We start from the raw sequence: 27,256 nt of genomic DNA, 5'->3' as shown, positions 1-27,256 counted from the left end.
CCCAGCATGGCAAGAAAAAAAAAGATTACAGTGTTATATGAATTTTAAGTGAGGCCAACACAATATAAATAGGGGGAAAGATCAAAATAAAATACTACAGAATAAAATATCACTTACCTTTCTTGAATAGAAGAACTGAACATGTATCTCAAGCAGCAAGCCCACACCTGAGGACTATAGATATGTATAATTCCAGACAGCCAACTAAAAAATAGAAATTAAAGCATATAATGAGCCAAAAGTCATGGTACACAACTGCAACTGCAGCGCTTGGGAGGCTGGGGCATGAAGACAGGTAGGGTGTTGGCTTTGAACTACGAAGCTCAAGGCTACAGAGACTTTCTCAAAGTGAAACCAAACAACAAAACCAAAAACAAGTCTGTCGTCACTTAGAGGTTGGCATTATCAGATTGTGCCATTCTCAAGGCGATATTATGGCAGATCCTTAACATTTACCAGTAATATGTTAAAAGGACTTATAAATAAGAAATCTACAAACACTAACTAGATCATGCTGACAATTTAGAGAGATAATGTAGATATCTATGTCAATATATATACTGTCTACTTAAGAGAAAATAAGCACACCTTTCTTTTTCCGTCTTCTTCCACATGAGATGTAAGAGAGAAAATGGTTCAGTGGTGAAAACAGAATGTCAGAATGAGTATCTTGTACTGGAAAATTGGGCTGAGGAGACTGAAGTTTGTAACCTAAAACTACTCTACAGAGTTGTTGAGATTAAATGGTGTAACATACACAGATAGCCTGAAATACAGAAGGCTATTAGTCAATGTTTACTTAAGTATCGGTAAGCCATAGCCAATACCAGAACCACAGCATACAGATTTCATAATCCAGAGAATCCATGTGCATTCTTATTAACTTTGCACATGCCATCATCCCTTCCACTATCCAAACAATTAAAGGTCCAGGTCACGTTTCCTTCTACAAGAAAATGCCCCCTATCATTTCTTTCAAATACTGATACTGTTCACTTTCTATATTCATTTCACAGTTCATTTACTTCATTATTATTAATTTTTCTTTGTGATTATACATTCCTTGAGAAGGGGCTTTAAGTCAAAACATAGTACCAAACATAATGTTATGCACATGGAAAGCATTCAATGAAAACTGAAAAACTAGGTGCTGGTGGCTCATGCCTGTAATCCTAGATACTTGAGAGTCAGAGATCAGGAGGATCAGTTTGAGGCCAGCCCATGCCAAAAAAAAAAAAAAAAAAAAGTGAGACCCTAATACCCCACACAAAAAAGCAAGCATGAAGCTGTGAATTCACCCAGTATCACCAAAAATAAATAAAAATAAATGCTGAATAAATAAATAAATTTCGGAATAATCTGTCTAAATATCGTTAACCACTAACTCTAAAGAGAAAGCCATTAATACTAAAGGCAAAATTGCTTGGTAGTAGATTTTAAGCACTACTATTGGTTTTTCAAGGTACCTTTAGGACAAAGGGTATTGAAAAAAACATTGAATAAATAGGGCTCTAAGCTTACAACTTCAATGAGAATTCAATTTTATCTATTTTACATAATAGAGTTCTTCCTAAGACTGGGAAAAATCTTACTTTAGCTGATTCTACTATTAAAAGAAAGCTTAAGAACAACTGACTTTTGTGGTTTTATAAGATGATCTAAATACTCAAACACAACTAATTCACATGCTTATCACATATATTAGCTACACATCTGGTTAAAAAGGCTTTCATAAGTAGTACAATACTTACATTCCCACTAATGGTAGAGAATACACCTTGGGATCAGATTCCAGCAAAAGTAATAATTTGCGTGTCTCATCCATGGTAAGATATCTAAACAGAAAATAGTTATGCAAAAATAATTTTAAATATGTACTTTCTACCTAAAAGAGATAATCTGAGTCATGAAGTTTATTTCAGGTAAGGGATGATTCAAAAGAACACTGTCTCTCAGACACATGTAAACACAAAGAAAGCAGTTCAAAGCATTTAACTTAGTAAAGGGAAGACTCTGGTAAGAAATTAAAGAGGCATAAGGTCTTAAAAGTTCTATTTATTAAAATGGTCACTGAAGATTACACTGTTTCAAAAATTTTACTCCTCAACTTTACTCACAATTTACTTTAATCAAGTGTCAACACTGGGGATGTAGCTCATTGGTTGAGTGTCCCTAGCACAACACACTCCCACAAAAAAAGTGTTAACACTCAAACTATTTCAGAACCAATTACGTTACACTGGAAAAAGTGAAATTCCTGTTACTGGAAGTTTTTTTTAGCATCCAGGTGACTTGACAAGATTGCAATAAATGTGATTTCTCAGTCAAAGAGGCTAAGTTAGGGGAGGTATTAATCAACCATTCACGAACCACAACTCCTCCAACCACTGTCAAAGAATATGATAATAAAACCCAAAAACCCACTTTTTCAAAGGACATTATACTATACTTATACTTTATTATTATACTTATAATTGACAGTAGGCTTTAAGAATATGAAAAGGGGCTGGCGGAGTGGCTCAAGCAGAAGAGCACCTGCCTAGTTTGCATGAGGCTCTAAATTTAAACCTGGCTGGATGGATTACTGAACATCCAGCATGCCAAGTAGTCACAGATAGATAATTCAAGGAAAGGAAAATCCATGCTGTATAAATGAATGGATATGGGTACAAAGGAAAACTAATTTTTTGGTTTATTTTAAGACCTAAAATCCCATGTCCCAGTTGAGAAGCACTTTATTATTTTAAAAGGATTAAATGTTCTATTCAAACCTTTTTTGATCATCATGCCTTTTAATATTCCAAGATTTAATATACTTTTTTCTTTGGGTCATTCTAAACAGCAAGCACCTCTCTGGTCAGAATCTGAGACTCAAAATGGGACTTTCTTGCTACTCTGAGGAGAATGTTCTGTTTTTTTTCCTCATTCTCTTTTGAAGTAGTACTTTTAGAGGATCAGACTTGGAGCTGAGTGTACCTTGGCAAACATTTTTGGCTCTAGAGACCTAACAGGAACCAGGGTGCAGTCAGTGGGAAAGGAAGCCAGAAGCATAATGTTAGAGCTACCTATGGTCAAAATTTTAAAACACAGGGTGCTTACATTGTCTAACCTACTTCAGTAGACAAAAGATAAAACAGATGAGGATTCAGGGAAGCAGCCCTGCTGAGGATTAGAAAGCAAGTATTTTGACTTACATTTCCTAAGAAACTACAGTATAGGAAGCTGGAGAGGATTCTACTCCAGCTGTAAGGAAACTCCACCCTCAAGGAGTTGACAATTTGGTAAGCAAGAGCACTACAAAATTTTAATTATCTCCTTTCTCTACCTGTTGTACTCAGTACTCATGCCTAAAAGTGCATACTATGAATAAGTTCTCCAGCTTCTCTTAGGTTCATAGTCATATTATAGTTTAAAAAAAAAGAAAATAGCCTAAAACCCAGGCAAAATAGAACAGGCAAAATAATACGTAATTTCCCCTTATATTTTAAAATAATAAAATATGAACCAAAAGTTTTTCTAATCTAATCTCACACATGCTAGGTAAGCACTCTAACACTGGCTACATCCCCACCACCCAGTCAATTTTAATAAAACTTGCTGGGCATTGATGGCTCACGCCTTTAATCCTAGCGACTCAGGAGGCAGAGATCAGGAGGATTAAGCTTTGAAGCCAGCCTGGGAAATAGTTCACAAGATCCTATCTCGCAAAAATCCTTCACAAAAAAGGGCTGATGGAATGGCTCAAGGTGAAGGCCCTGAGTTCAAACCCCAGTACTGTAAAAAAAAAAAAAAAAAAAAAAAAAAACCTAATGGAACCAATATTTAAAATTAAGTGCTGAAGGCACGGCTCAAGTGGTAGTGCCTGCTTAGCAAGCACAAGACCCTGAGTTCAACCCCTAATACCACCAAAATAAATAAATAAATAAATAAAATGTTTAGATTAATGTTTTACTTACCCATATTTGTAGATCTCTTGAACTTGAGAAATATTCAGATTACTGCTCAAGTTTCTTGCTAGAGCTGTTGGAATAATGGGGATGGGCTTCACAGGAGCACATTTGAAGTTATTTGCTAAAGTTACTGCTGCCCAGTGCAAGTCAAAATCCACACTGTTCAAACTCTCCCTGCAAGTGATCTGAGCTCTTAGGGAAAGCAGCTTCCCCCAGTCCAAGGAATCTTTGCTACATATGTGATGCTGTAGAGCCTGAGGAATCAATATTATACAATTATTTTAAAATTTTGAAAAGTATCCATATCTTTAAGGTTTACTTGGTGCCACATACAGCTTGCATTACTTCTGAGTTATTTTAATTCTCATTTTTTTCATGTGATCAAAAGATTACGTGAGTAACTGCATGAAAGCAAGTAAGACTTCTGTAGCTTCATCACATATTTTCAACTTAGATGTCTTAGTAACATGTCAAATTCTTACTGGGGAATTTTACCCCTAGTAAGTATTTATTGCATAGGAAAAAAAAGATGTTAAATTAACTCTGAATCCATCTCAGAGAATCTCAAGATCATTCCTTTTTGAGTCCTTTCTTGTTTCCCTAAGTTGTCAAGTCAGTTCTGTATTTGCTCATGTCCTCTGTTGTAATCTTAGTGCCACCACTCTATTATAGGCTAATACATCCTCTCTAATACACGTCTGACTACTACTGCAAATGGTCTCATTAACTTCTCTCTCTGACTTCAGTCAGCCTGCCTCAACTCAAAAAAGCAAAACAAAAGGCTGGGGATATAGTGGAGTGGTAAAACACCTGGGTTCCATCCTCAGCACTGTAAGAAACCTTTAATGGTCCCTATAAGAAAGTCCAAATTCCTTAGCCTGGTAGACAAGGCTCTCCATAATCTGACCAAACTAATACTCCAGTCCAACTGCTCACAAATACAGCAAAAATCTATACCCTTAAAGTTACACCTTGAACTTTCCTATCTTGTTCACACTGTTTCTTCTTCTGGAATGCTACACATACTACATACCTAGGATGTTTATCCTCAGAAACCATTTAATTGGATTATAGGTCCACAAAAATTCAATGAGAAATTATTTATGACTATCTTTCAAATACTTTGAAATACTGCAGTGGGGAGGGTAGAATTACACATGTGAGTTCTAAAAATAATAAAAAACAATCAAAAAAAAGAGGGGAGAGAGAAAATAGCATAGTGTGTTATAGTGTGAAAACTCTTTGGACCAGAAATTCCACTTTTAGCAATTTGTCTTAGCAAATTAACTACGGATATATGTGAAAATTTAGTTCCACAAGGATGACTGTTATTGAATAAACACCTAACAATAGGGGATTTAGTAAAGAAATGATATTAACACAATGGACTAGTAACATAAAAATGATGTTCTATATAATATTTAATATGGGACAATTTTATGATACATTGTTAGGTAAAAGAAAACCAATTTACAGAACAGCATGAGCCATATGCTCCTATTTTTATTTAAAAACACGTGCACTGTAAAATATCTGGAATTTTCTATGTCAATGTAGTTAATATGGTTATCTCTGAATGGAAAGATTGCTTTTTTAATGCTTGTCAATATGATTATCAATCTTTGATTCTGTTTTTCTGTAATAAATGCATGCTGCTTTTGTAATAATATATTTAACTTTAGCAATAGTTTCTTTTAGTTACAAAAAAAAAATAAATACTGCATAATCTATAAAATGACTTTTTTCTTAATTTTTTTTGGCAGTACTGGGGTTTTGACTCAGAGGTTATGCCACTTGAACAATACCTCCAGCCCTTTTTGCTTTTGATGTTATTTTTCAGCTAGGGCCTTGTGCTTTTAGCAGGGCTAGCCTACACCATGATCGTCCTACCTACAGCTGACTGCATAGCTGGGACCACAGGCATGCACCACCACACCCAGCATGTTGGTTGAGATGTAGTTTATCTTTTTGCCTAGGCTGGTCTTGAACTACAATCTTCCCAATCTCCTTCTCCTGTGTAGCTGGGATTATAGGCATGACCCACATTATCCAGTCTTTTGTCTCTTTTTTCAATTAGTGTATTTTAATTGTACAAAGAGGTTTCATTGTGATATTTACATACACACATATAAAGTACTTTGATCAAACTGACCTCCTATGTTACTCTTTCTTATCTCCCTCTTCTCCTTTTTAAGCAATTTTAACAAGTTTCATTATTCTATCTTCAAACATGTATATGAAGTATTTCAATCATATTCGCTGTCCCATACAGTACGATTCTTGTATTGAATTAAGACTGATGGCTGATACCCTGGAGCTCCACCAGTACTTCCTCCAGGCCCTGGGACATGATGTAAGTGTTTTCATCTCGTTTTTTAAATAATACTTATAATGTGGGGAAAAAAAGAAGAATGGCTGGGGTTGAGGCTCAAGTAGCAGAGTGCTTGCCTAGCAAGTGCAAGACCCTGAGTTGAAACTCCAGTACCACCAAATCAATCAATAAATCAAGCAAGCTACCATTGAATTTCACCTTAAAAGTTGAACTGAAGTCATCTGCATTATGAATTGTCATTTCTCTCGAACAAACTCCTTGAGTATGAACTTTGCATGGGATCAAAAAGTCTCCAGGAAGAGAAGCAGTGGGGGTTCTTTCTAAGCATTCAGGTACTTCTCGACCAGGATCAAAGCGATCTACTGTCAATGTCACACCTTCTTCATCTGAAGATCAAAAATAACAATGATTATGTAGCATGCTAATATAACATAAATCAGCCAAGCAAGACTATATTTTAGCAAACACTTTGTTCACACCAATAGTATACTAAAAATCTTCCTCTGAAAAGTGGTTTAACTGGGGTCATAGCTCAACTGATACAGTGATTGCTTAGCAAGCACAAGACACTGGGTTCAATGCCCAGTGCCCCTCCCCCCACCCAACACACAGAAGATGGCTTGCTTGTATAGTCTTCCACCTAACTATATTGTGAAGTCTGCAATGAGTAGTTTTACTCGTCTTCATATCCTTCGTATATATAAAAGAAAATTAGCAAAAAGTACATACTATAGCTGGCTGAATCAATAAATGTAAATTCTATTATAGTCATATAATTAATTTTTAAAAAGTGTATTACCTTCATCCACTGAAAGAGAACCAAGTAAAAAGCACAGCACATTTTTATTCTGCTTAGCATGACGATAAGCAAGTCTAATGGTCTTTTTAGTCACCACAAGCTTTGGATTTCTGAAAAATAATGGAAGTCTTTTATGAATGTGATGAATCTGCTGTCCTAAAACAGCTTGTTATGAAATGCTGCCTAAAATGTAACACACAATTTTTAACATGTACACAAAGATGATTATCAGGAAATCCCAAGGTCAAAGGCAAGGGGTAGAGAGGGTCACCTGGAAACTATAATGTCAGTAAGCTGACTCAGAACTGCAAGTGTCCTCTAGGCACCTGCCTACTTTAGAAGCCAGAGCATGAATTAACAAATTATGAGGCTGATCTGTTTTTGTAAATAAAGTTTTATTGGAACAGTCACATCCATATGTTTACATATTGTTTATAAACTTCAAATAGCACTAATGAATAAGAATATAAAAATGATTAAATGTTTAAAGAAATATAAGAGGGAAGCCAAAATGATCAAGGAACAAAAAAATCTATAAAACAAAACCAGACAAATTTGAAAAAAAGTACTCAGAACTTGCAGAAATAAAATATAATCAACTAAAAATTCAAAAGATTATATAGTAATTCACTGGAAACAGGTCCACAGATGTTTACTATTATTCTATACACTAAGCATATGTATTATTAACATTCTTTCATATATATGGTGTATGTACTTCCAAATTTGAAAAACCTGAATGGACGGAGGGCGGGGGGGGCTCAGTGGTAGAGTGTTTGCCTAGCATGATCAAGGAACCTGGGTTCAATTATCAGCACCCCACCCCACTATAAATATTGAGGTCACATAAATAAGAAGGAGAAAAATCAGGATTTAACACTCTAGGCAGACTCCTGATAAATTATCGTAAACCACAGTAGCATAAATCTATGAGATTACAGAAAACCGTATCATAGCTAGGTCCTAACATCATAATCCATTCTTCTTAAAATATTGCTTTTAACAAGTCCTTATATATGAAATCTCAATGGATCTATTTTCTACTACTTTAAATCTAAACTTCTTCCTGGTCCTAAATAGAACCACAATATTTTATATTCCTTCTAATCTGATCTACTCAAAATCAGTTCAATCTTCTCAATATTTGATGTAAAGTATGATGAGAAGCATTTTTAGTTTTTGTAGTTCATCTCTTTTGGATACCTACAATACTCAGAACTTTAAATTTGTAGAATATTTTGAATGTGAAATTTGAGATTATTTCTCAAAAGCATAAGGAAAAGATTTAAGAAATGGCAGATGTAATTTTTGTCTGAGGGGAGCTTTTTGTGGGACAGTAAAGAAAAATGAACATAGGTTGAGCATTCCTCATCTGAAATGCTTGAGACCAGAAGGGTTCTAGATTTTGAAATATTAGCACATATATGAGCTATCTTGGGGATAGGATCCAAACCTAAACATGAAATTAACTGATATTTTAGAAACATTTTATACACAAAGCCTGATTTCATTTTGACTGTGACTTGGTATATGTGAGTCAGAATTTTCCACCTGTGGCATAATATAGGCACCCAAAAACTTTTGGATTTTGGAACATATCAGATTTTGGATTTTGGGATTAGAGATGCTCAACTTTTAATTGGTCATAATAACCAACTTTGCCTTACACATTCTTTTATGACTCATATTTATACTGGTTTGATTTGAAAAAAGAAACATCTTATACCTGTAGTAATTGAGATGTAAGTAGACAATATCTCCAATTGGTATTGGGTTCCAAAGTGCTAATTTTGATGGAGGAAAGTGGAAAGGTACCATCTTGCTTGAAGGAAACCTTTAAAAAAAATTAAAATTAAAGCACACAGAAAAGTACCTTTAAAGCCCAACCTACAATGCTTCAAGTTTACTTCCTCAGCACTGCAGGGTAGAAGTCACATCAGGTTTAAATCCTGGCTATACCACTTAGTAACTGCATGAGTATGGTTGAGTAATCTCTCTATGCTATATTTTCCTCATTTAAAGAAAAGGTGGGAATAATAGTACCCATCTCATAAGCTTGCTGTAAGGATAAAATAGGAATGGAAAAGTGCTTCACACATCACCTGGCACAATGCATTGCAAAACTTCAATTAATGCAGTTATTAGTCTTTTTCTTACTCCGGAGTCTACAGGCAGACTTTGGAGGCAGGGAAGACACAAATTGAAAGTTGCACTCTGACCCTGGGTACAAAATTTTGCATGCATGTATGTTTTTTCTTAGGGAATAAAAGGCATGGCTCTTACGAGATATTCAAAGGGTCCTAACTCCCCTTCCAATACACATACATGAGTCACAATTACTGCCATAAATGACAGAGATTACTGAAAATTGGTCAGTAAATAAGTAAAAGAAAATATATGCAAAGAATAACCAGCTTAAATCACATGAGTACATATATCTTACATATCATGTAAGGAATGAATGTGACCCATAGTCAATCTGATAATAAAATTTGCTGAATTTGTTACACAATTATACCTTTCAAAGAACAGAAATTGATAAACTTTCAAAGAATAACAAGTGGCACCGGCATGGTGGTGCACACTTCCAGCACTCAAGAGGTAGAGGCAGGAAGATCTCAAGTTTGAAATCAGACTGGGCTACATAATGAGTTCCAGGCCAACCCTAGCCACATAGCAAAAAAAAAAAAAAAAAAAAGAAAAAAAGCAGCTGGAGATATAGCTCAAGTGGTACAGTGCTTGCCTAGCACCCTGCTTCAATCCCTAGTACTGCCACAACATATAAAATTAAAGTTAAAAAAAAAAAGAGGTGGCAGTGGGGTACAACAGAAGGGTCAAAATTAAAAGAAATATGATAGCTTCCTTGGATCATGTTTCCCATTGTCTAATCAAGAACATCTGGCACAAAAGAAGACAATACGGAGAATAAAAGTACCCCATGGGTGTAATTACGGTTGGAAAAAAAAAAATTCATATGTCAGCATTACCTGTTCTTCCCTAGTGGAAAAAAATGATCCAAAGAGCCCAATAATGCAAGCCACTTTGCCTGGCCTCCCAACTAATAACAGACTGAGAAAATACGAAGACAGGTGGTAAGCTCCTCCTTCCTACTCCACATGAATAGTAAAGGCTTAGGGACAGTTGAAGAAACTTGGAATACCCATGTGAAATGATTATCATTAAGGAATCAGTATTTAAAAAGAAGGAATCCTGTCACTCTCCCATTTGTTTAGGATGTAAATAAAAACCTTTGTCATTCATAGGAATGAATTCAGGTACTACTACACATAAAAAAAGATCTCTTAAGTAATTAAAATAAGAAGGAAAAGGAACTAATATTTTCCAAGAGGCTACTGTGTACCAGACCCTGAGTTTAATAATCTTAGTTAGCACTTCACAATAATCTTCTGTAAAACAGATTATCATCCCCATTTCACAGATAAGAAACCAAGGCTTAATTAATTAACCTGATTAAGGTTCCCCAATCTATTAAGTAGTAATAGATAGGATAGTCCCCAAATTTTTCTGATTCTGAAGACTATATTTTCTTTTCTTCCACCCTACCTTTCCAAGTTAATGTCAGTAGCTACGAAAAAAATTTTGTGAAAATATTTCTGTATCAGGAATAGTGACATTTTCACAAAACAAATTTTTGAAAATATTTCTATATTAGGAGTAGGACTTCTAAGTCCTAGCACTTAGAAAACTGAGGCAGTCACTTGAGTCCACAAGTTTGAGACCAGACTGGTAACATGGTGAGAATCTGTCTTGTGGAGGGAAAAATTCTATTTACCTGGTATTCATCTGGAACCTCGAAAGAGGACAAACAGGCTCCATATATTTGGCGAGTGATTATTTAACTTTGAATCCTCAGTATCCTAAGAAAATAAAAAGATATTACTAACGATAAAAACACAGAATAGGGTGGGCACTGGTTTATGCCTGTAATCCTACCCACTCAGGAGGCAGAGATCAGGAGGATCACAGTGTAAAGTCAGTCCAGGCAAAAAAAAGGTTCAAGAGGCCCTATCTCAAAAAACCCTTCAAGAAAATAGGGCTGGTAGAGTGGCTCAAGGTGAAGGTCCTGAGTTCAAGCCCCTGTACCCCCAAAAAACTGAGTAAGAAGATATATGATTTAACCACGTATTAACAAAATTACAAGCCAAATTAGGTTACTTATATGAAATGTGACTATAAATAAGATTAAATGCTTGTAGATTTTGCTGATCCTTTTCATACTTTAAAGTCATCTACCTATAAATTAATGTTAATGCTTACTTTAGGCAGCAAAATGAATTGGCATATATATTCATTGAGGAAAGCACAGATTTTGCCCTGAAATATTTGTATCAATTTCAACTTAGTGAGCTCAGTAGGACAGGTGCTAGTTAATATATGAGAACTTTTACTGAAGACTTCAAAATCCTCACAAAACCATAAGTAGTAGATAGGAAAATGTGGGACTAAACTGGGCTATAAGGAAGTCATCAAGGAATCTTCAATCCTGTGGTAATGGAAGAAAAATACTGTATCCCAAACTGTCTTCTATTAGTGAAAAAGCAGGTTTTCTTTCTTTCTTTCTTTTTTATTTTTTTGCTTTCGATTCACGCATACATGCTCTCTGGGTACTCTCATCCACTCCCACTGTTTGCATGCCCATTAAACACAGCAAACCTTCAGCATTTTAAATTGCCCACTAGATAGCTTCATCTAAATATTACTGAAGCAAAATACAAACCTCATAATCCTTTCTTTACAGTTAGGTATTTTCTTTATTGTTTAAGTCTTTTTTTTTTTTTTTTTTTTTTTTTAGAATTTAAGTCTATTCTTTAATTTTTTTGGTTCTAACACATTGTTTCAATTCTAGCAAAAAAGAATTGTCTAAAGCAAGATAAAGAAATATTACTAATGTGGGTGCAAAAGTTATTTAGAAAAGACGTCAATAAAATATAAGACTGGAAACATTTGTGAGAACAAAACTCTATTGAATGTGCCCTGGTAAGGTTGACTAAAAAAATCTTTCTTGGCGATAACAACTTCAAAGATTAACCCAGCTTCTGTGGAATGCAGGCTTTAAACTCTACTGCTCTTCTACAGCACTTGGTTGCCATGGATAACAGTATTCAGACTGGTAACTCTACTTCTACAAAGCATACAAAGTGTCATTTCCCCTCACTATCTCTTTTTCCTTTATGCATGAAAAGATTAATGTTGATCCATTTCTCATTTTTAAGCAATCTACATAAAGTAGTTTATTCTGACAATTAAAAAAATTAAAGGGCTGGAGGTATGGCTAGTAAGTGCAAGGTCTTGAGTTCTAGTCCCAGAATTACAAACACCTATCCCTAGAAAAACATATTCTCTTTAGTGCTTTCAGTGTAGCAAATGAAAACCATCGGGTCTCTTTCCATTCCATCATCTTGGCAGACCTCAATAGCTCTCACAGGACTTACTGAAACGACCCCCAGTGTTGCTATATAAGGGTGTTCATATATATAAATCTGTCTTTCATAAACAAATAGACACTTCACAATTCGACCCCACCCTGGTATTCCAACCATCTTACCTCTCAAACGGAACTAGCTGCAGTCCCTGTTTTAGCACAGGCTGCCTGCCCTGTTTGCTGAGAACGTCAAGCTAACGCCCATTACCAGGTCCGCACCACGGTGAGGTCACCACCTCAACAAGTTCAAACACTAACTGAGCCAGAGACTGCAGTAACGCAAGGGCGAGGATTCGGGATTTCAGTCCTCAATTTCCCACTAGTAAAAACAACTTTAAATGGCACGTTGTCGACTGCAAACCTCTTTCACTCACGTTAACAGAAAAGGGAATACGTGGTGCGCCCACTTTCTCCCACTAGCTCCCCTTCCGACCATCGGCCCCAGGAAGACTGAACTCAACCCATCACAGGGCCCGGAATGTTTACCCACCTTCCTTCCTCGGGCCGCGCCGGCCCCTCGGGGAAACCAGGAGCATAAAGTCCCACTCGCTACTACCTCTGTCAGGATGGAGTCTTGTTTGTTGGGCCAAAACAGAGGCGGGCTCCAAGGAGAACCTCGGCTAGCTCCGGCCCCGCCTCTGGGACGTTGGGGTCGCGGGAACCGAGGCGGCAAATATCCTCTCGAGAAACCAAAGGACGCGCCGCGCCTGCTGAGTGGTTAGAAACTCCGCCAGTCAGGAAGCAAGGGCGGAGCCCAAGGCGTTACGCAAAGTCGCTACGTCGTGCTAGTGTGTCAACCAATCATAGCCCTGAATCAGTTCCGCGCTCGACCAATCCCAAGGCTCTTTGGAGAATTGAGAGCGCTAACGTAGTTCCTGGATAAGTATTCCAAGGATTTAAAACCTGCATTTCGTAGAAGATTAAGTTCCGGGGTAGGTGGGCCTCGCGCACGCGCAATAAGAACATCCGGAGCTAGAGGAAGCCGGAAGTGTTTGCTGCACTGATTGGCGGCCTAGAGACCAGTGATCAGCTTCCAAAGCTTATACTTGAATGCGTAAATTTCTTCTTATGCCTGTCGCCAGTGGCTCTCGCCTGTAATCCCAGCTACTCAAGAGGCAGAGATCAGGAGGATCGCAGTTTAAAGCCAGTCCCCGCAAATAGTTCGGAGATCCTATCTCGAAAAACCCTTAAGTAATGGCTAGTGGAGTGGCCCAAAGTGTAGGCCGAGTTCAAACCTCAGTATGGGAAAAAAAAAAAAATTCTTCTAGTTGCTTTCCTATGAAGGATCCTCTCCTCTCAATAAATTTTTTAAAAAATTCTTTACTGTTGAAGAATTTTTTAAAATCCCATTGAGCAGAAAAGAATGCGACTTAGATTTATAAGCCATTTTACTTCACAACTAATATTAGTATTGTTAACTGCAATGATGTAATCTCTGATCAGAATATTTCCAAATTTTTTGTGTTCCACGTTAAAGAATCTATGGCAAGACACGTGGGTGTAATGGAGTTAAATAAAGTTAGGGAGGGGAATTACAAAAGCGCATGATGGGACTAGGGGGAAGCTGGAAGCAGAGTTTTCTGGGTGCTTTTAAAATTTCCACTAACCTAAGGGAAGGAAAGAACTTGGCGATTCCTAATCAATAATCCATTTGTGGGGAGCAGCATGGGTGGTCCCTGGGACAGGTGAGGGTGGTTAACCTACATACATTTGTAGTTGAAGGCTCTGAGAGAAGACTGTTCAAACCGAAATACAAATTAAGTCATATATCTAACAATCCCGAACTTTCCCTAAGTCTTACCTGCCTCTGTATTATACATAATTGTGATAGTTTATATATAGTATTAATATTGGTTTGATAATTTCTCATTATCTCCACAGCTAATACCGTTTTGTTTTTGTTGTTGTTGTTGTTGCTTGGTTGGTTTTTTTGGTTTTTTTTTTTTTGAGCTGGTCTCCATATGTAGCCCAGATTGGTCTTGAACTCACTATCCAGTTTCAAGCCTCTAGATTGCTGGGATTACAAGTAGATGCAAGATTTTTGTTTTTCTTTTGAGCTGAGGTGTAGCCATGTTACCCAGCCTGGTCTCAAATTCTGGACTCCAGTGATCCACCTGCCTCAGCCTCCTTAGTAGCTGGTACTACAGATGTGCTCCACTGCACCATTCCTAATGTGGTAATTATGCCTTACCAGTATCATAAGAGAATGGTTCCAGGACTCCCCCTCCCTCATACCAAAATCTGAAGATGTTCAAGTCCCTCAAATAAAATGGCAGATTTGCATACAGTTATGCACATCCTCTATGTGTATTTTCAATCATTATTTATAATGCTTAATACAATGTAAATCACTATACTGTATTATGACAAGAAAAAACAAGTCTGAACACTTTTTTGTTTTTAGAAAATTTCCAATCTGAGGTTGGTTGAGGTTGGTATCTGCAGATGCACAAACTTTGGGTAAAGAGGGCTGACTGTATAGGATTTTCCTAACAGACAAAGTAGTTACTATCCTGATTCAACAAAGGACAAAAGGTTAAATATCCCACAGATAGTGCCATTTACTATTCTAAATGCCACTTCCTTTGCTCAGCATTCTATTTTTGTTAGTTTCTTGTGCAATATGGCAGTATCTTGAAGTCTGAGCTACATTTGTAGGCTGTTGTCTTTGGAATAAGCATCCATTCTTTCAAAAGTGAAAACACTATCCTGAAAATACATCAAACTAGCCAAGAAATACATGTTCTGTAGAGTATTATTCTCCTTCCTGAAAAAATTCCTTGAATCTAGGGAACACATTTTAAGGGAAATGATGGCCATTTCCTCACACTGGTATGAGAACAGGAAGAGCCCCAGACACTAATGCATGTCTGACAAACTGTTGGCCAACCAAACAGTGAGCTACAGAGCAGATTGCCCATTAAAGGGATTAGAGGGATCCCACATTAGGCAAAATTGGCTAGGCCCTAAAACCTTTGCTGTGCTTAGTGAGCATCTAGGGCTTACCAAAAAAAGCAAGCATCAAAGCTAAAGCAGATTCCAAAGGCCACAGTAAGAAGTTGTCAACCGATAGCCCCTTTGGCAACCAGTTGGCAAGTTCTTTCTAGAGAGATCTAAGTGACTTTTTTTTTATGGCACTGGGCTTTGAACTCAGGGCCTACACCTTGAGCCACTCCACCAGCCCTTTCTTGTGATTTTTTTTTTTTTTTTTTTGAGATAGGGTCTCACGAACTATTTGCCTAGTCTGGCTTTGAACCCTGATCCTCCTGATCTCTGCATCCTGAGTAGCCAGGTATACAAGCATGAGCCATCAGTGCCCAGCAGAACATTGCAATTACCCTTTTTTCTTTTTAAGTGTGGTGCTGGAGTTTGAACTCAGAGTCTCATGCTTGCTAGACAGGCACTCTACCACTTGAGCCTCTCCACCAGCTACATTTTAATGTTCACTCTAGGACATATGAAATGCAAAGGTCCTGAGGTGAGAGCTTCCTAGCAACTTCAAGGAAGAGCAGAAGGCCAGTACATCTTCAGCAGAGTGAGTGGGCAGAAGAATTGAGATAGGGGCCGAGAATGTGCTTCAAATGGTAGAGCACTTACCTAGCAAGTTCAAGGGCCTGAGTTCTAACTCCAGAACTACCTCCTCTCCCCCAACAAAAAAGAACTGAGGGGTTAGGAGGGTTTGACAGACCACATAGGGCCGTACAGGCCATAAGGACTTGGTTATACTCTTGAGTTAGATGGGAAGCTACTGATAGATTTTAAATAGGGGACTGAGGATTAGAAGCATGGCTAAGGTTTGGTAAAGTATCTGCCTAACTAACTGCAAGGAACCTAGTTCAAACCCCAGTACCACAAAAAAAGAAGAGGAAGAAGAAGAAGAGGAGAAAGAAGAGGAAGAGGAAGAAGAAAAGGAGGAAGAAGAGGAAGAGCAAGAAGAGGAAGAAGAAGAGGAGGAGAAGGAGGAGAAGGAGAAGGAGGAAGAAGGAGGAGGAGGAAGAAGGAGGAGGAGGAGGAAGAAGAAGAAAAGAAGAGGAAGGAAGAAGAAGAAGAAAGAAGAAAGAAGAAAGAAGAAGAAGAAAGAAAGAAGAAAGAAGAAGAAAAGAGAAGGGAAGAAAGAAGAAGAAGAAAAGAGAAGGGAAGAAAGAAGAAGAAGAAAGAAGAAAGAAGAAGAAGAAGAAAGAAGAAAGAAGAAAAAAGAAAGAAAAAAGAAGAAAAGCAAGGACAGAAGCAAGTTAGAAAGCAGGCAAGGGCAGACCATTTAGAAAAGTTCTACAATAAACTAGCTGAGAGACTGATGGTAGCTTGGACCAGAATGGTAGCAACAGAAGTGGTGAAAGATTGCTGGATTCTGAATATACTTTGAAGGTATGATCAATAGATTTTGATTAAAGATTGAATTTAGCATCTCAAAGAAAACGTGTGAGCCCCACATGATTTACTGGTTAAAGCTTCTTTAAGACATGTAAAAAGAGAAATGTCAGAATAATATGAGTTAGTCAAAAAGGAAAGGGCAAGGATAACACATAACTCCGAATTCCTTAGGTGTTAGGTTGCACGTAATGACATGTACAGTATGGAAAGAGAGAGGATGAAAAAGGAGTGGAGAGGAAAGACTGACTTAACAGTGGAGAAAACTGACAGACATTACTTCTGCCCAATAATCAGGGCCAACATCATAGTCATAGAGTCATGTTGACAGTATGTACACTTGATATGATGTGATGAAAACGGTGCTTTAACTCTGTGATCTTCCTCCCGATAACCTTAAGGTCTGTCTTATCATGAAGACATCACACAAATTCCAATAGTGAGGAACCTATAAAATACCTGACCCATACTCTTCAAAACAGTTAAATTGAACCTGGGTGCCATGGCTCACACCTATAATCCTACCTTCTTGGGAGGCACAGATTGGGAGAAATGAAGCTCAAGGCCAGTCTGGGCAAATAGTTCTTGAGACTCCACCTTCACCACTGAAAACTGGGTGCAAGCTGGGTGCCAGTGACTCACACCTGCAATACTAGCTACTCAGGAGGCAGAGATCAAGAGGATCGAAGTATGAAGCCAGCCTGGGCAAATAGTTTGAGAGACTCTATCTTGAAAAAACCCATCACAAAAAAAAAAAAAAAAAGAAAACCATCACAAAAAAGGGCTGGTGGAGTGGCTTAAAGTATATGTCTCTGGGCATAAATGCAAGATTCTATTTGAAAAATGCCTATGCAAGCCAGATGCCAGTGGCTGACTCCTGTAATCCTAGCTACTCAGGAGGCAGACATCAGGAGGATCACAGTGTGAAGCCAGCCCCAGGCAAACAGTTCCTGAGACCCTATCTTGAAGAAACCCTTCACAAAAAAAGGGCTGGTAGATTGGCTCAAGTGTTAAGAGTATCTGCCTAACAAGCATGAGGCTCTGAGTTCAAATTCCTATGCTATCAGAAAAAAAAAAAAGAAAAATGCCTAAAAAAAAAAGGGCTGGCATATGGCTTAAGTGGTAGAGTTCTTGCCTGGCAAGTGCAAGGCTCTGAGTTCAAACCCCAGTACTGCCAACAAACAGATGAACAAAACAAAACAAAATCTGTTAAACTGGACCTTGTGGCATACATCTAAAGTCTGGGAGTCTGAGGCAGAAGATAAGTTTAGGCATTCAGGGGCATCCTAGGCAACATAGTAAATGAGACCTTATCTCTCTTTTTTTAAAAAATGTAAGTTGATGGAGGGGATGAATTCAAGTATGATATATTTGATACAGTGTAAGAACTTTTGTAAATGTCACAATGTACCCCCAGCACAACAATAAAAGGAAGAAGGAAGGAAGGAAGAGAAAGAAAGAAAATGGACAAGATTGAAACTTCAAAAAAAAAAAAAAGTTGCTGTGTGCTGGTGGCTCACACCTATAATCCTAGCTACTCAGGAGGCAGAGATTAGGATTTCCATTTGAAGTCAGCCTAGGCAAATAGTTCGGAGACCCTATTTCAAAAAACCCTTCATAAAAATAGGGCTGGTGAAGTGGCTCAAGGTGAAGGCCCTGTGTTCAAGCCCCAGTACCACAGAAAAAAAAATAGGGGAAATTGTATATAGGGACTCTGTACTATGTTCATATATGTTTCCAATTTTTCTTTTCCTTTTTTTTTTTTTTGAGACACAGTCTTACCATATATTCCAGGCAGGACTTGACTTGAATTTGCAGTCCTTCTGCCTCAGCCCTTGAGTGCTGGAATTATATACATACACTCAGCAGCCTTCAGTTTTTCTGTAAATCTAAAATTATTGTGGGAGGCTAGGGATGTAGCTCAGTGGTGGAGCACTTGTCTGGCATGTGTGAGTTCCTGAATTTGATCTGCAGCACCAAAAAAAGAAGGGAGGGAAAAATGGAGGTAGGGAAGCAGGAAAAAAAGCAAATCTAAGGAAATAAAACTTCTAAAAAATAAAATCTGTTAGAAAGAAAAAACAAAGGGAGAGGAATTAAAGCCTGTATTAATTTTTTTAACAACTAAAATAAAATGTCTTCCTTTTTGCTTAATAATAACTCAAATACCAGCAAGATTTCAATTAAACACTATCAGCACTGGACTTCAAAGCAGGATACATATAATGCTCTGTACAATGACTTTTTGATCAGAAAGAAAAATAATTAGTGCTTCATTTTAGGATTGGAATGACTTGGCTTTATATTATGGAAAGCAAGAAGGCAATTAAAATGTGTGCATCTCCAGATATTTTAAAACATTTCTTCAAATTATAGTGAAACACAACAAGCAATAGTGGGATTCTAGCCTGAAATCTGTCATTCAATCTCTCTAAAATTTATTTTCCTTATTTGCATATTGTACATTGTCATAAAAAGTTAATACATGAGCATGAAAGTTAATTAAAAGTTCTGCCTAAATATTATTACTAGTCTAGGTTCACTGATAAAGGAGCAGCATACTGCCTTACATTCAAAGAGATTAAGGGAATTGATTTGTTAAGCTAGAAAAAGTAGAAGTTTAGTGAAATAAAATCTACAAATACCATACAAAGAACCTATTACACATTAAGTTTTGTGCTAGATGATACGGGGAATTGAAAGGACATAATAAGCATAGAACCAGGAAGGTATCATTTTATAGGCTAGGTAATAAGAGGTAATTTCCAAAGCAAATATGAATTACTGTTAAATTGCAGACCAGGTTAAACAGACTGAGTATATACTCTCCTAGTCTTTGATTCTTGTTTACATATATTTATGCATCATTTCAAGACACTGTAGATTTGCTATGGCTATTGGCCCCTACTGTGAAAAGCTATCATCCTGAGAGAACCATTTCAAGTGTGTCATACTCTTAAAAATTGTGTGAATTTATAACTCAGTGGTAGAGTACTTGCCTACCATGAGTGAGGACCTGAGTTCAATCACCATCGCCACATAAAAATAATAAAAGGAAACTATAATTTTTAAATGAATTAATTTTTGTACAATGTTATAATAAGAAAAAAATGTAAAGGGAAAAATTCATTCACAATTCTGCTTTGTAACTGGTATAGACTGTGTTCCACCCAAAATCATATGTTGAAATCTTAACCCCAATGTGATGGTAGGATGTGGGGCCTTTGGGAGGTGATTAGATCATGAAGGTAGAATTCACATGAGTGGGATAGTGTCCTTATAAAAGAAGCCCCCAGAGTGCTCCTTGCCTCTTTCCACCACAAGAAGATGGCAGTGTCTGAAATGAGAAGCATCTCTCACCAAATACCAAATCTGCCAAGACCTTTATCATTGTTTGGCTTCATCACCTCCAGAACTATATGAAATAAATTTGTATTGTTTAAATGCTACCCAGTTTATAGGATTCTTTTGTAGTTGAAAGGAATAGGAGGTCTCAGCGGGCCCCAACCCCCTTGTTGGAGAAACCAGTACCAAACACCCCATGTAGATAAGATAAGCAATGCGGCAGGGCTCAGTTAGGGCATATAGAATGTGGGGAATGTGAGCGGGAGGTACATGCAAGATGTGAGGTACGCGCAAGATGTGCTCTGCCTGCTTGCCCAATGTTGATAACGAAAATATGCACGCCACCGCGGTCTATATAAGATTTCCCCTAAAAAGGCTCAGGGTCGTGTTTTTCCTAACCGGTCCTGCGTGTCCGTGTGGGAGCTCGACCCTGGCTAGCCAGCCCAATAAACTCTGCTTTGTAGATTGCATTCACGCCTGGCTCTCTGTCTCTCGGGGGAATAGGATTCCAGGTCCTAACATAGTGTCCTAAATAGACTAAGATAATGACACATCAATTGTTTTTTTCGTACTCTCTTTCAGTACCTGTTTGGTGACATGGTCTTCATGATTAGATCAGGTAAATGTTTGGTGTTATAAACCCTGATGGTGGCTGCTAACAAGCTGCCTGTGAGGAGTAAAGAGCTATTGTTTTCACCAGGAACAAGGAAGTTAGAATCAGTTATTTCTTTTCTTCCCTGTTCTTTTGCTTATTTACTGTTCTAAGTTTCTCGAAACACCCAACCTTCCCTTTTTAAATTTATCCTTCTGAGCTAATTTGTACTACTGCTTTTTAAAAAATAACGACAGCTTTACTATAAAACTTCTTTTAGATATTAATCACACATTGGTAACTTCTTTAAAAATATTTGCTAAACTGAGTTCATATACTATCATCCTGACAAGAAAATAATAGGTATACCAACTTCTAAGTTTGCAAGATTTAAGAAGCATTGATGCTATAAAATCAGTTTAAGACAACCTCCCAGCTGGGTGCTGTTGGCTCATGCCTGTAATCCTAGCTACTCAGGAGGCAGAGATCAGGAGAATCTTGGTTTGAAGCCAGCCTGGGCAAATAGTTCGAGAGACCCTATCTCGAAAAAAACCCTTCTCGAAAAAGGGCTGGTGGAGTGGCTCAAGGTGTAGGCCCTGAGTTCAAACCCCAGTACTGATAAAAAGACAATCTCCTTTCACTGGTCTGCCTGTGGTTCTACAGTATGGAACTAAGGTCAGCTGACAAAGTCACTCCCAGGAGGGTAAACATCTTGTCTGCCGGCAGTTTGGCACATCAGATTTTCAAAGACTATTTCCCTTAACTTAGCTCTCAGAATATTTGATAAAGCCTTTTGGCAATAAGCAGGAAAATGTGAGTGGTAGAACCCTTAATTTTAGAAACTCCATTAAGCATCATGTTATGCAATGGGTTAAGTGTCCATCCAGGAACTAGATTATAATGTACTAGATGGCTATGAAAGCCTGAATAAAGCATAAAGCCTTCATACTTATAAGAGTGAATTTTGCATTGTACTTATCAACACATCATCATCCATTTAGTTCAAAGCTGTACAAACAGTAATCAGTCCCTTTAAGGAGATATCCAACACAACAATGCAACAGAAGCAATAAGGGTCTTGATTAGTAGGGAGGGCAGAAGCACAAAAGGGGTGTACCTAACCTAGTCATGGGAATTCAGAGGAAGCCTCATGGAAGAGGTAAAAACTGAGCTGAAATCTGAAAACCAGAGTAGAACATAGCCAACCAAGTGGAATGAAAATATGGGAATGATAATCTCTCTCTAAAGGGCAATTCTTTATAAATAGGACAGAGGAATGGTGACAAGGCCCAATTTCTTAAGCCCTGAAAGAGTGCACTAGGAACAGACATATATCCTGGGAGTAGTAAGCATTCACAGAATAGTTGTCAGAAGAACTAATGTGATTAATAATAAATAAACACATATGAATTGGTAGGTTTAAGGATATCTCTTGCTATACATCTTTCTGAGATCAGTCTTCTCATCTGTAACATAACTTACTTGAATTCTGTGAGTATGGGATTTTTTTCAAGCAGTCAGTGAGAATGCAGATTTTGAAGTCATATGCTCAGTGTGAATTTGATTTCTGCCAGCCACTAGTTTTTGTGTGTGGGGTTTTGTTTTTTTGGTGAGACTGGGCTTTGAATTCAGGGCTTTGTGCTTGCAAAGCAGGTACTTTACTGCTTGAGCCTTGCCTTCAATCCACTTTGCTCCAGTTATTTTAGAGACAGGGTCTTGAGAACTATTTGCTTGTTCTGGCCTTGAACTGTAATCCTCTGAGCTCAGTCTCCCAAGTAGTCAAGTAGTTAGGATTACAGGCATGAGCTTCAGGTACCCAGCTGTTTTATTTTTGGTACTGCTGGGTTTAAACTCAGGGCCTGGCATTTACTAGATGGGTACTCTAACACTTGAGCTATGCCTTTTTTTTTTTTAATTATTATTTTTCAGGTAGGATCTGGAGTTTCTTGGGGCTGGCCTCAGACCACATTCCTCCTACCTATGGCCTCTGGTGTAGCTGGCTCAAGTCACATACCACCATACCTAGTTTACTGATTGAGATGGGGGGGTCTCACTAATTTTTCACCCAGGCTGGCCTTGAACCTCGATCTCCCAGTCTCTGCTTTCTGAGTAGCTGGAATTATAGGCAGGAGCCATCATACCCAGTTGCTTTGTGGTCTTGAGCAAAGTACTTTTATATACTGGATTTACTTCTTCAGTTCTTTCTTCACAGCATTAGGGAGATTTTATAATGCAAGGCTAACATTTAGCCAATATACTTCTGGAATGACGGTACTGGTGGTTAAAATACTGAAATATTTACATATGAATTGCTATACAGCTAGTCCTGTAAGCACTTTCAGTACCCTTCCACCATACCTTGGAACATTGGGGACCTCCTCATGATTCAGCAATTAAAGGATGTCTAGTATAGAAAATCCTGGCATGGGAATCTCTACAGATATTCTGATTGCTTTGATACTGTAAGAGTTTGAAAACCATTCAAAATAATATAAGTGAAGTGCCTGGCACATTGTGGACATTCAATAGATACTCATCAAATTTAAATTTACTTGTATTAGCCCATGGATTCATTCTATGGGTTTAATAGGGAATGGTCTTCTACTGTGTGATACCCACTTCTACACTTATTGGGGCATACTATTATTATACATCTGGTTCATTGCTTCTCTGCCACCTCTTTGGAGAGAATTTAAAGCTAGCGTGCTAAGAAGTAGACCTTTCACTGTGGGTAAACAGAAGGGTTCAATGTTAAAGCATCAAGACAGCCTGTTGCCCCTTATGAATCCGAGCTTCTTAACATGGCTCCATGTGACTGTGTGCTGTGATAAGACAGGTCAAAGGCTATTTGGAGATCCTGACCTCCTTGGCTTATTTCTCTTCTTGATTGCTCCCATGTATCTGGTCTGGGGTTTCCAGGGAGGGGTCTAAGGGAAGGAAGGCCATCTAGGTCTGCCTTGATTACACAAGACAGTTCTCTAAGCTTTACTTGATCCAGCTCAGCTTACTAAAGCTAAGGTATAACAGACAGGTTTGGGAGCCTGTAGCTGCTTTAAAACTCAGGTCCAAGGCTGGGTACCCATGGCTCATGCCATGCTACTCAGGAGGCAGAGATCAGGAGGATCAAGGTTTAAAGCCAGTCCCATGCAAATAGTTCATGAGACCCTATCTCAATAAAACCCATAACAAAAAAAGGGCTGGTGGAGTGGCTCAAGATGTGGGCCTTGAATTCAAACCCCAGCACTGCCAAACAAACAAACAAACAAAAACATCTTGGATCCAAAATTTTCTGACACTACTTTTATCAAGAAGTAGCAATGATGTACCCTTTCTCTGAGTCTGGGCACTGTGCCTGGTTGACTGAAATAATATAGTAGAGTATTACTGTGGCAGTTTCTGGATCCAGGTTTTAAAAACTGCCATCTCTTGGAATGTTTTCTCTTAAAACCTAGCCATCATGCAGTAAGAAGCAATCCAAGCAACCTATGGTGAAACTCATGGTACTGGTTGAGCCACCAGCCAAGAGCCAACACAAAATTGCCGGCAATGCGAATGAGCCTTTTTGAAAGTGGATCCTCTCATTCCTGTGAGCTGCCCTAGCTGATGCCACATGGAACAAAGAGGAGCTGTCCCCCCACTGAGCCCAGCCAAAACTGAATGTCATAAGCAAAAATAAAATGTTTCTTTTCGTTTTAAGCCACTAATTTTGGGAGTGGTTTGTTACAAAGCAATAGATAATCAAAACAGGCTCAAAAGAGCCAACTAGTAATGAAGCATTCTTTTGCCTAGCCTTATCCTTCCTAGAAGTAACTCCCTTGAAAACCCTTGGCAGAGATGGGTACTTGGGTTTCACTTTTTTATATCTTTCCACATTAATGTTTTTCTTTGTAGTTTAGCATAATTGGCAGGAGATAGGCAAGCTGCACTACATTAAGTATGCAACTTAGTTGGTCATAGTTATTCACAGAGACACAGAAAGAAAAAAAAAATCACTATGTTTTGCTGTAAGTAGGAATATAAGGAGTTTTAGACCTAAACCCCTAAAAGGAATCCTTAATTTTGATGCTCTATTTTGAAGCAACAAAGACTGTCTTTGTCTTTGGTTTAAGACATTCTCTAAAGGTCGACCAATAGATTCCACAAATTACCCTATACACTTTAAATATATGCATATTTCCATATACATATATATGGAGATGGGGGTTTCATGAGCTATTTGCTGGGCAGGACTCAAACCATGATCCTCCTATCTCAGCCTCCCAAGTAACTAGGATTACAGGCATGAGCCATGAGCACCCAGCTTGGTCCTCTTTCTTTCTTTGCCTCACTAATTCCCTCATCCTTCAGTTCCTGCATCCTTCCTTTCCACAATGTCTACCTTTTCCTTCCATCATGGAAGGGGGAATGGGATATCTCATATTATTGTAGCTGGGCCTAGTGACATAGCTACTATTAGGTAAACTCACTTTGCAGATGGAACCTGAAGCCAGAGGCTGAGGCAGGAGGGCCATAATTTTGAGGTTAGCCTGGACTACATAGCAAGACCTTGTCTCAAAAACAAAATAAAACAAAACAAAACCTGAAGCCAAAGCAGTTCAAAGACATATAGTCAGTAAATTGCAGGAGTTAGAATTCAGAGCTTCTGAGTCCATGTCTCATGTTTTTGTTACTGCTATGGAGCTAGGTATCATCTCATGAAAAAGCATAGCTCATCAAGGTTGAAAGGAACTGTTGAACTCGTCGTATGTTCAGACTTCTCATGTTACCAATAGAAAGTACCTAGTCCACAATATTGGCCTGTTTTGTACAAGTATTAGGACTGACAGAGGATGAATATTTAGAGCATCTGACCAAGAGTAAGGAGACCTACATTTAAATCTCTGATAACTTACTCTGACCATAGGAAACTACGGCGAGTCTCTGAACTTTCAGTTTTTCCAACTTTAAACTGGGGAATAGAGAGGAGGATAAAATGAAAGACTTGGTTTAGGTGACCCTTGAGGCTTACCAGGTTTATGTTTTCTGATTAGAAAAGGGATAGCTATCCAATTGCTGTTACTAAACTTCTTGATGACATGCCCCTGGTACTTTAGCTCAGTGATTTACCAACTTTTTCTGTAGTGTCAAATAAATATTTTAGGTTGTATGGGCCATACCATCTCTGTGGCAACTATTCGGCTTGGCCATTGTAGGACAAATGCTGCCTCAGACAATATAAACAAATGAGCATGGTTGTGTTTGAATAAAATGTTATGGACACTAAAATTTAAATTCCATATAATTTGCAAATGTCTCAAAATAGTATTTCTTTTTTTAAAAAATCCATTTGATATGTGACAACAGTTCTTAGCTGACAAGCTGTAGTTTGCTCTGATCTAGCACAACACCTGGTATTAGAAGTCCAATCCGTGCCCAAAGGAAGGTTTCAAATACTCCAGGTGCTGGGGAAGAGGAGCTAGGACATAACAACTAAGAAAAAGGACAACTGGTCATGTTAGGAAGGGCCATATCAAAGAAAATGTGCCTTCTTTCCTTTGTGCACAGTCCTGTAAGTGATTTTGTTTATCTCTTCTGGCAGCTAGAGCTAAAAGATCTAGTCAGTCATAGTGGCTCAAGCCTGTAATCTACCTACTTGGGAGGCAGAGACTGAGAGGATTGCAGTTTGAGCGTACCCTAGGCAAAATGTTGATGAGAGCCCATATCAACCAATAGCAGGGTTGCACGCCTGTCATCCCAGATACTGGCGAAAGCACAAATAGGAGGATCGAGGTCCAGATTGGCATAAAGCAAGACCCTATCTCTAAAATAGCCAATACTAAAAGGCCTGATGGAGTGGCTCAAGTGGAACTTGCCTGCCTAGCAAGCGTGAGGCCCTCTACTCAATCCCCAGTACCACACGAAAAATACATATGTATATTCCAAATTCCTTTCCACAGTCAAAAGGCCTTAATGATCTGCCACCGGCATAGCTCTGTCACCTTTCACCTTCCATTCTTCCCTCACTTTACACTGCTCTGGTCAGTGATCCACGTGCTTTACTCCCTTTGTGGGACATTTTCTCAGTCTTTTCCTGCTTTTGCTCTTTCCTATCCTTACGTCTTGGCTTAACTGTCAGCTCTTCAGAGACCTTTTCTAACTACTTCTAACAAATTATACCCTTCTTGTTTTTCTTTCGTTCGTGTTTCCTTCAACACCGAATCGTTCGCACTCACTGATTGGTGTATTAACGTGTTCAGGCCGGCCGCCTCCCCATCGGAGCTGGAACTCCGGCGATCAAACACTGGGTTTTGAGGGGCCGTGTATCACATGCCAGCTTCCGGCACAGCTCCCGACACGGCGAGGCACGGATTGACAAGCCTGAAGGCAGGACCGCCCCGCTCCGGCTTGCGGAGGATCCCGGCGTGGAAGCGTACAGCGGTCGCCCCGCCCC

The 27,256-nt window shown here is 38.4% G+C and overlaps 1 protein-coding gene across 7 annotated transcripts in view; it reads right to left on the bottom strand.

Moving 5' to 3' along the window:
* Positions 1 to 27,241, bottom strand: part of Stil (STIL centriolar assembly protein) — a 63,908-nt gene extending 36,667 nt beyond the window's left edge. For 2 of the 7 annotated variants that reach the window (XM_020184006.2, XM_020184007.2), the window contains exons 1-8: positions 13,015 to 15,696; positions 10,875 to 10,959; positions 8,808 to 8,915; positions 7,082 to 7,191; positions 6,481 to 6,668; positions 3,957 to 4,204; positions 1,752 to 1,835; positions 118 to 204 (exon numbers count right to left, since the gene is read on the bottom strand). In XM_020184006.2, coding sequence (XP_020039595.2) covers positions 118 to 204; positions 1,752 to 1,835; positions 3,957 to 4,204; positions 6,481 to 6,668; positions 7,082 to 7,191; positions 8,808 to 8,915; positions 10,875 to 10,918 — 869 coding nt within the window. In that variant the 5' untranslated portion in view covers positions 10,919 to 10,959; positions 13,015 to 15,696. Of the gene's footprint in view, positions 1 to 117; positions 205 to 1,751; positions 1,836 to 3,956; positions 4,205 to 6,480; positions 6,669 to 7,081; positions 7,192 to 8,807; positions 8,916 to 10,874; positions 10,960 to 13,014; positions 15,705 to 27,038 lie in introns of those variants that run through there. The other 5 variants (XM_074080198.1, XM_074080202.1, XM_074080201.1 and 2 more) reach the window with 5 other exon arrangements.
* Positions 27,242 to 27,256: the final 15 nt, after the last annotated feature.

This window comes from Castor canadensis, chromosome 7, assembly GCF_047511655.1.
Source record: "Castor canadensis chromosome 7, mCasCan1.hap1v2, whole genome shotgun sequence".
In the NCBI taxonomy this organism is placed as follows: Eukaryota; Metazoa; Chordata; class Mammalia; order Rodentia; family Castoridae; genus Castor; species Castor canadensis.
The sequence above is the reverse complement of the archived record's forward strand: the minus strand, read 5'-3'. Positions and strand labels throughout refer to the sequence as shown.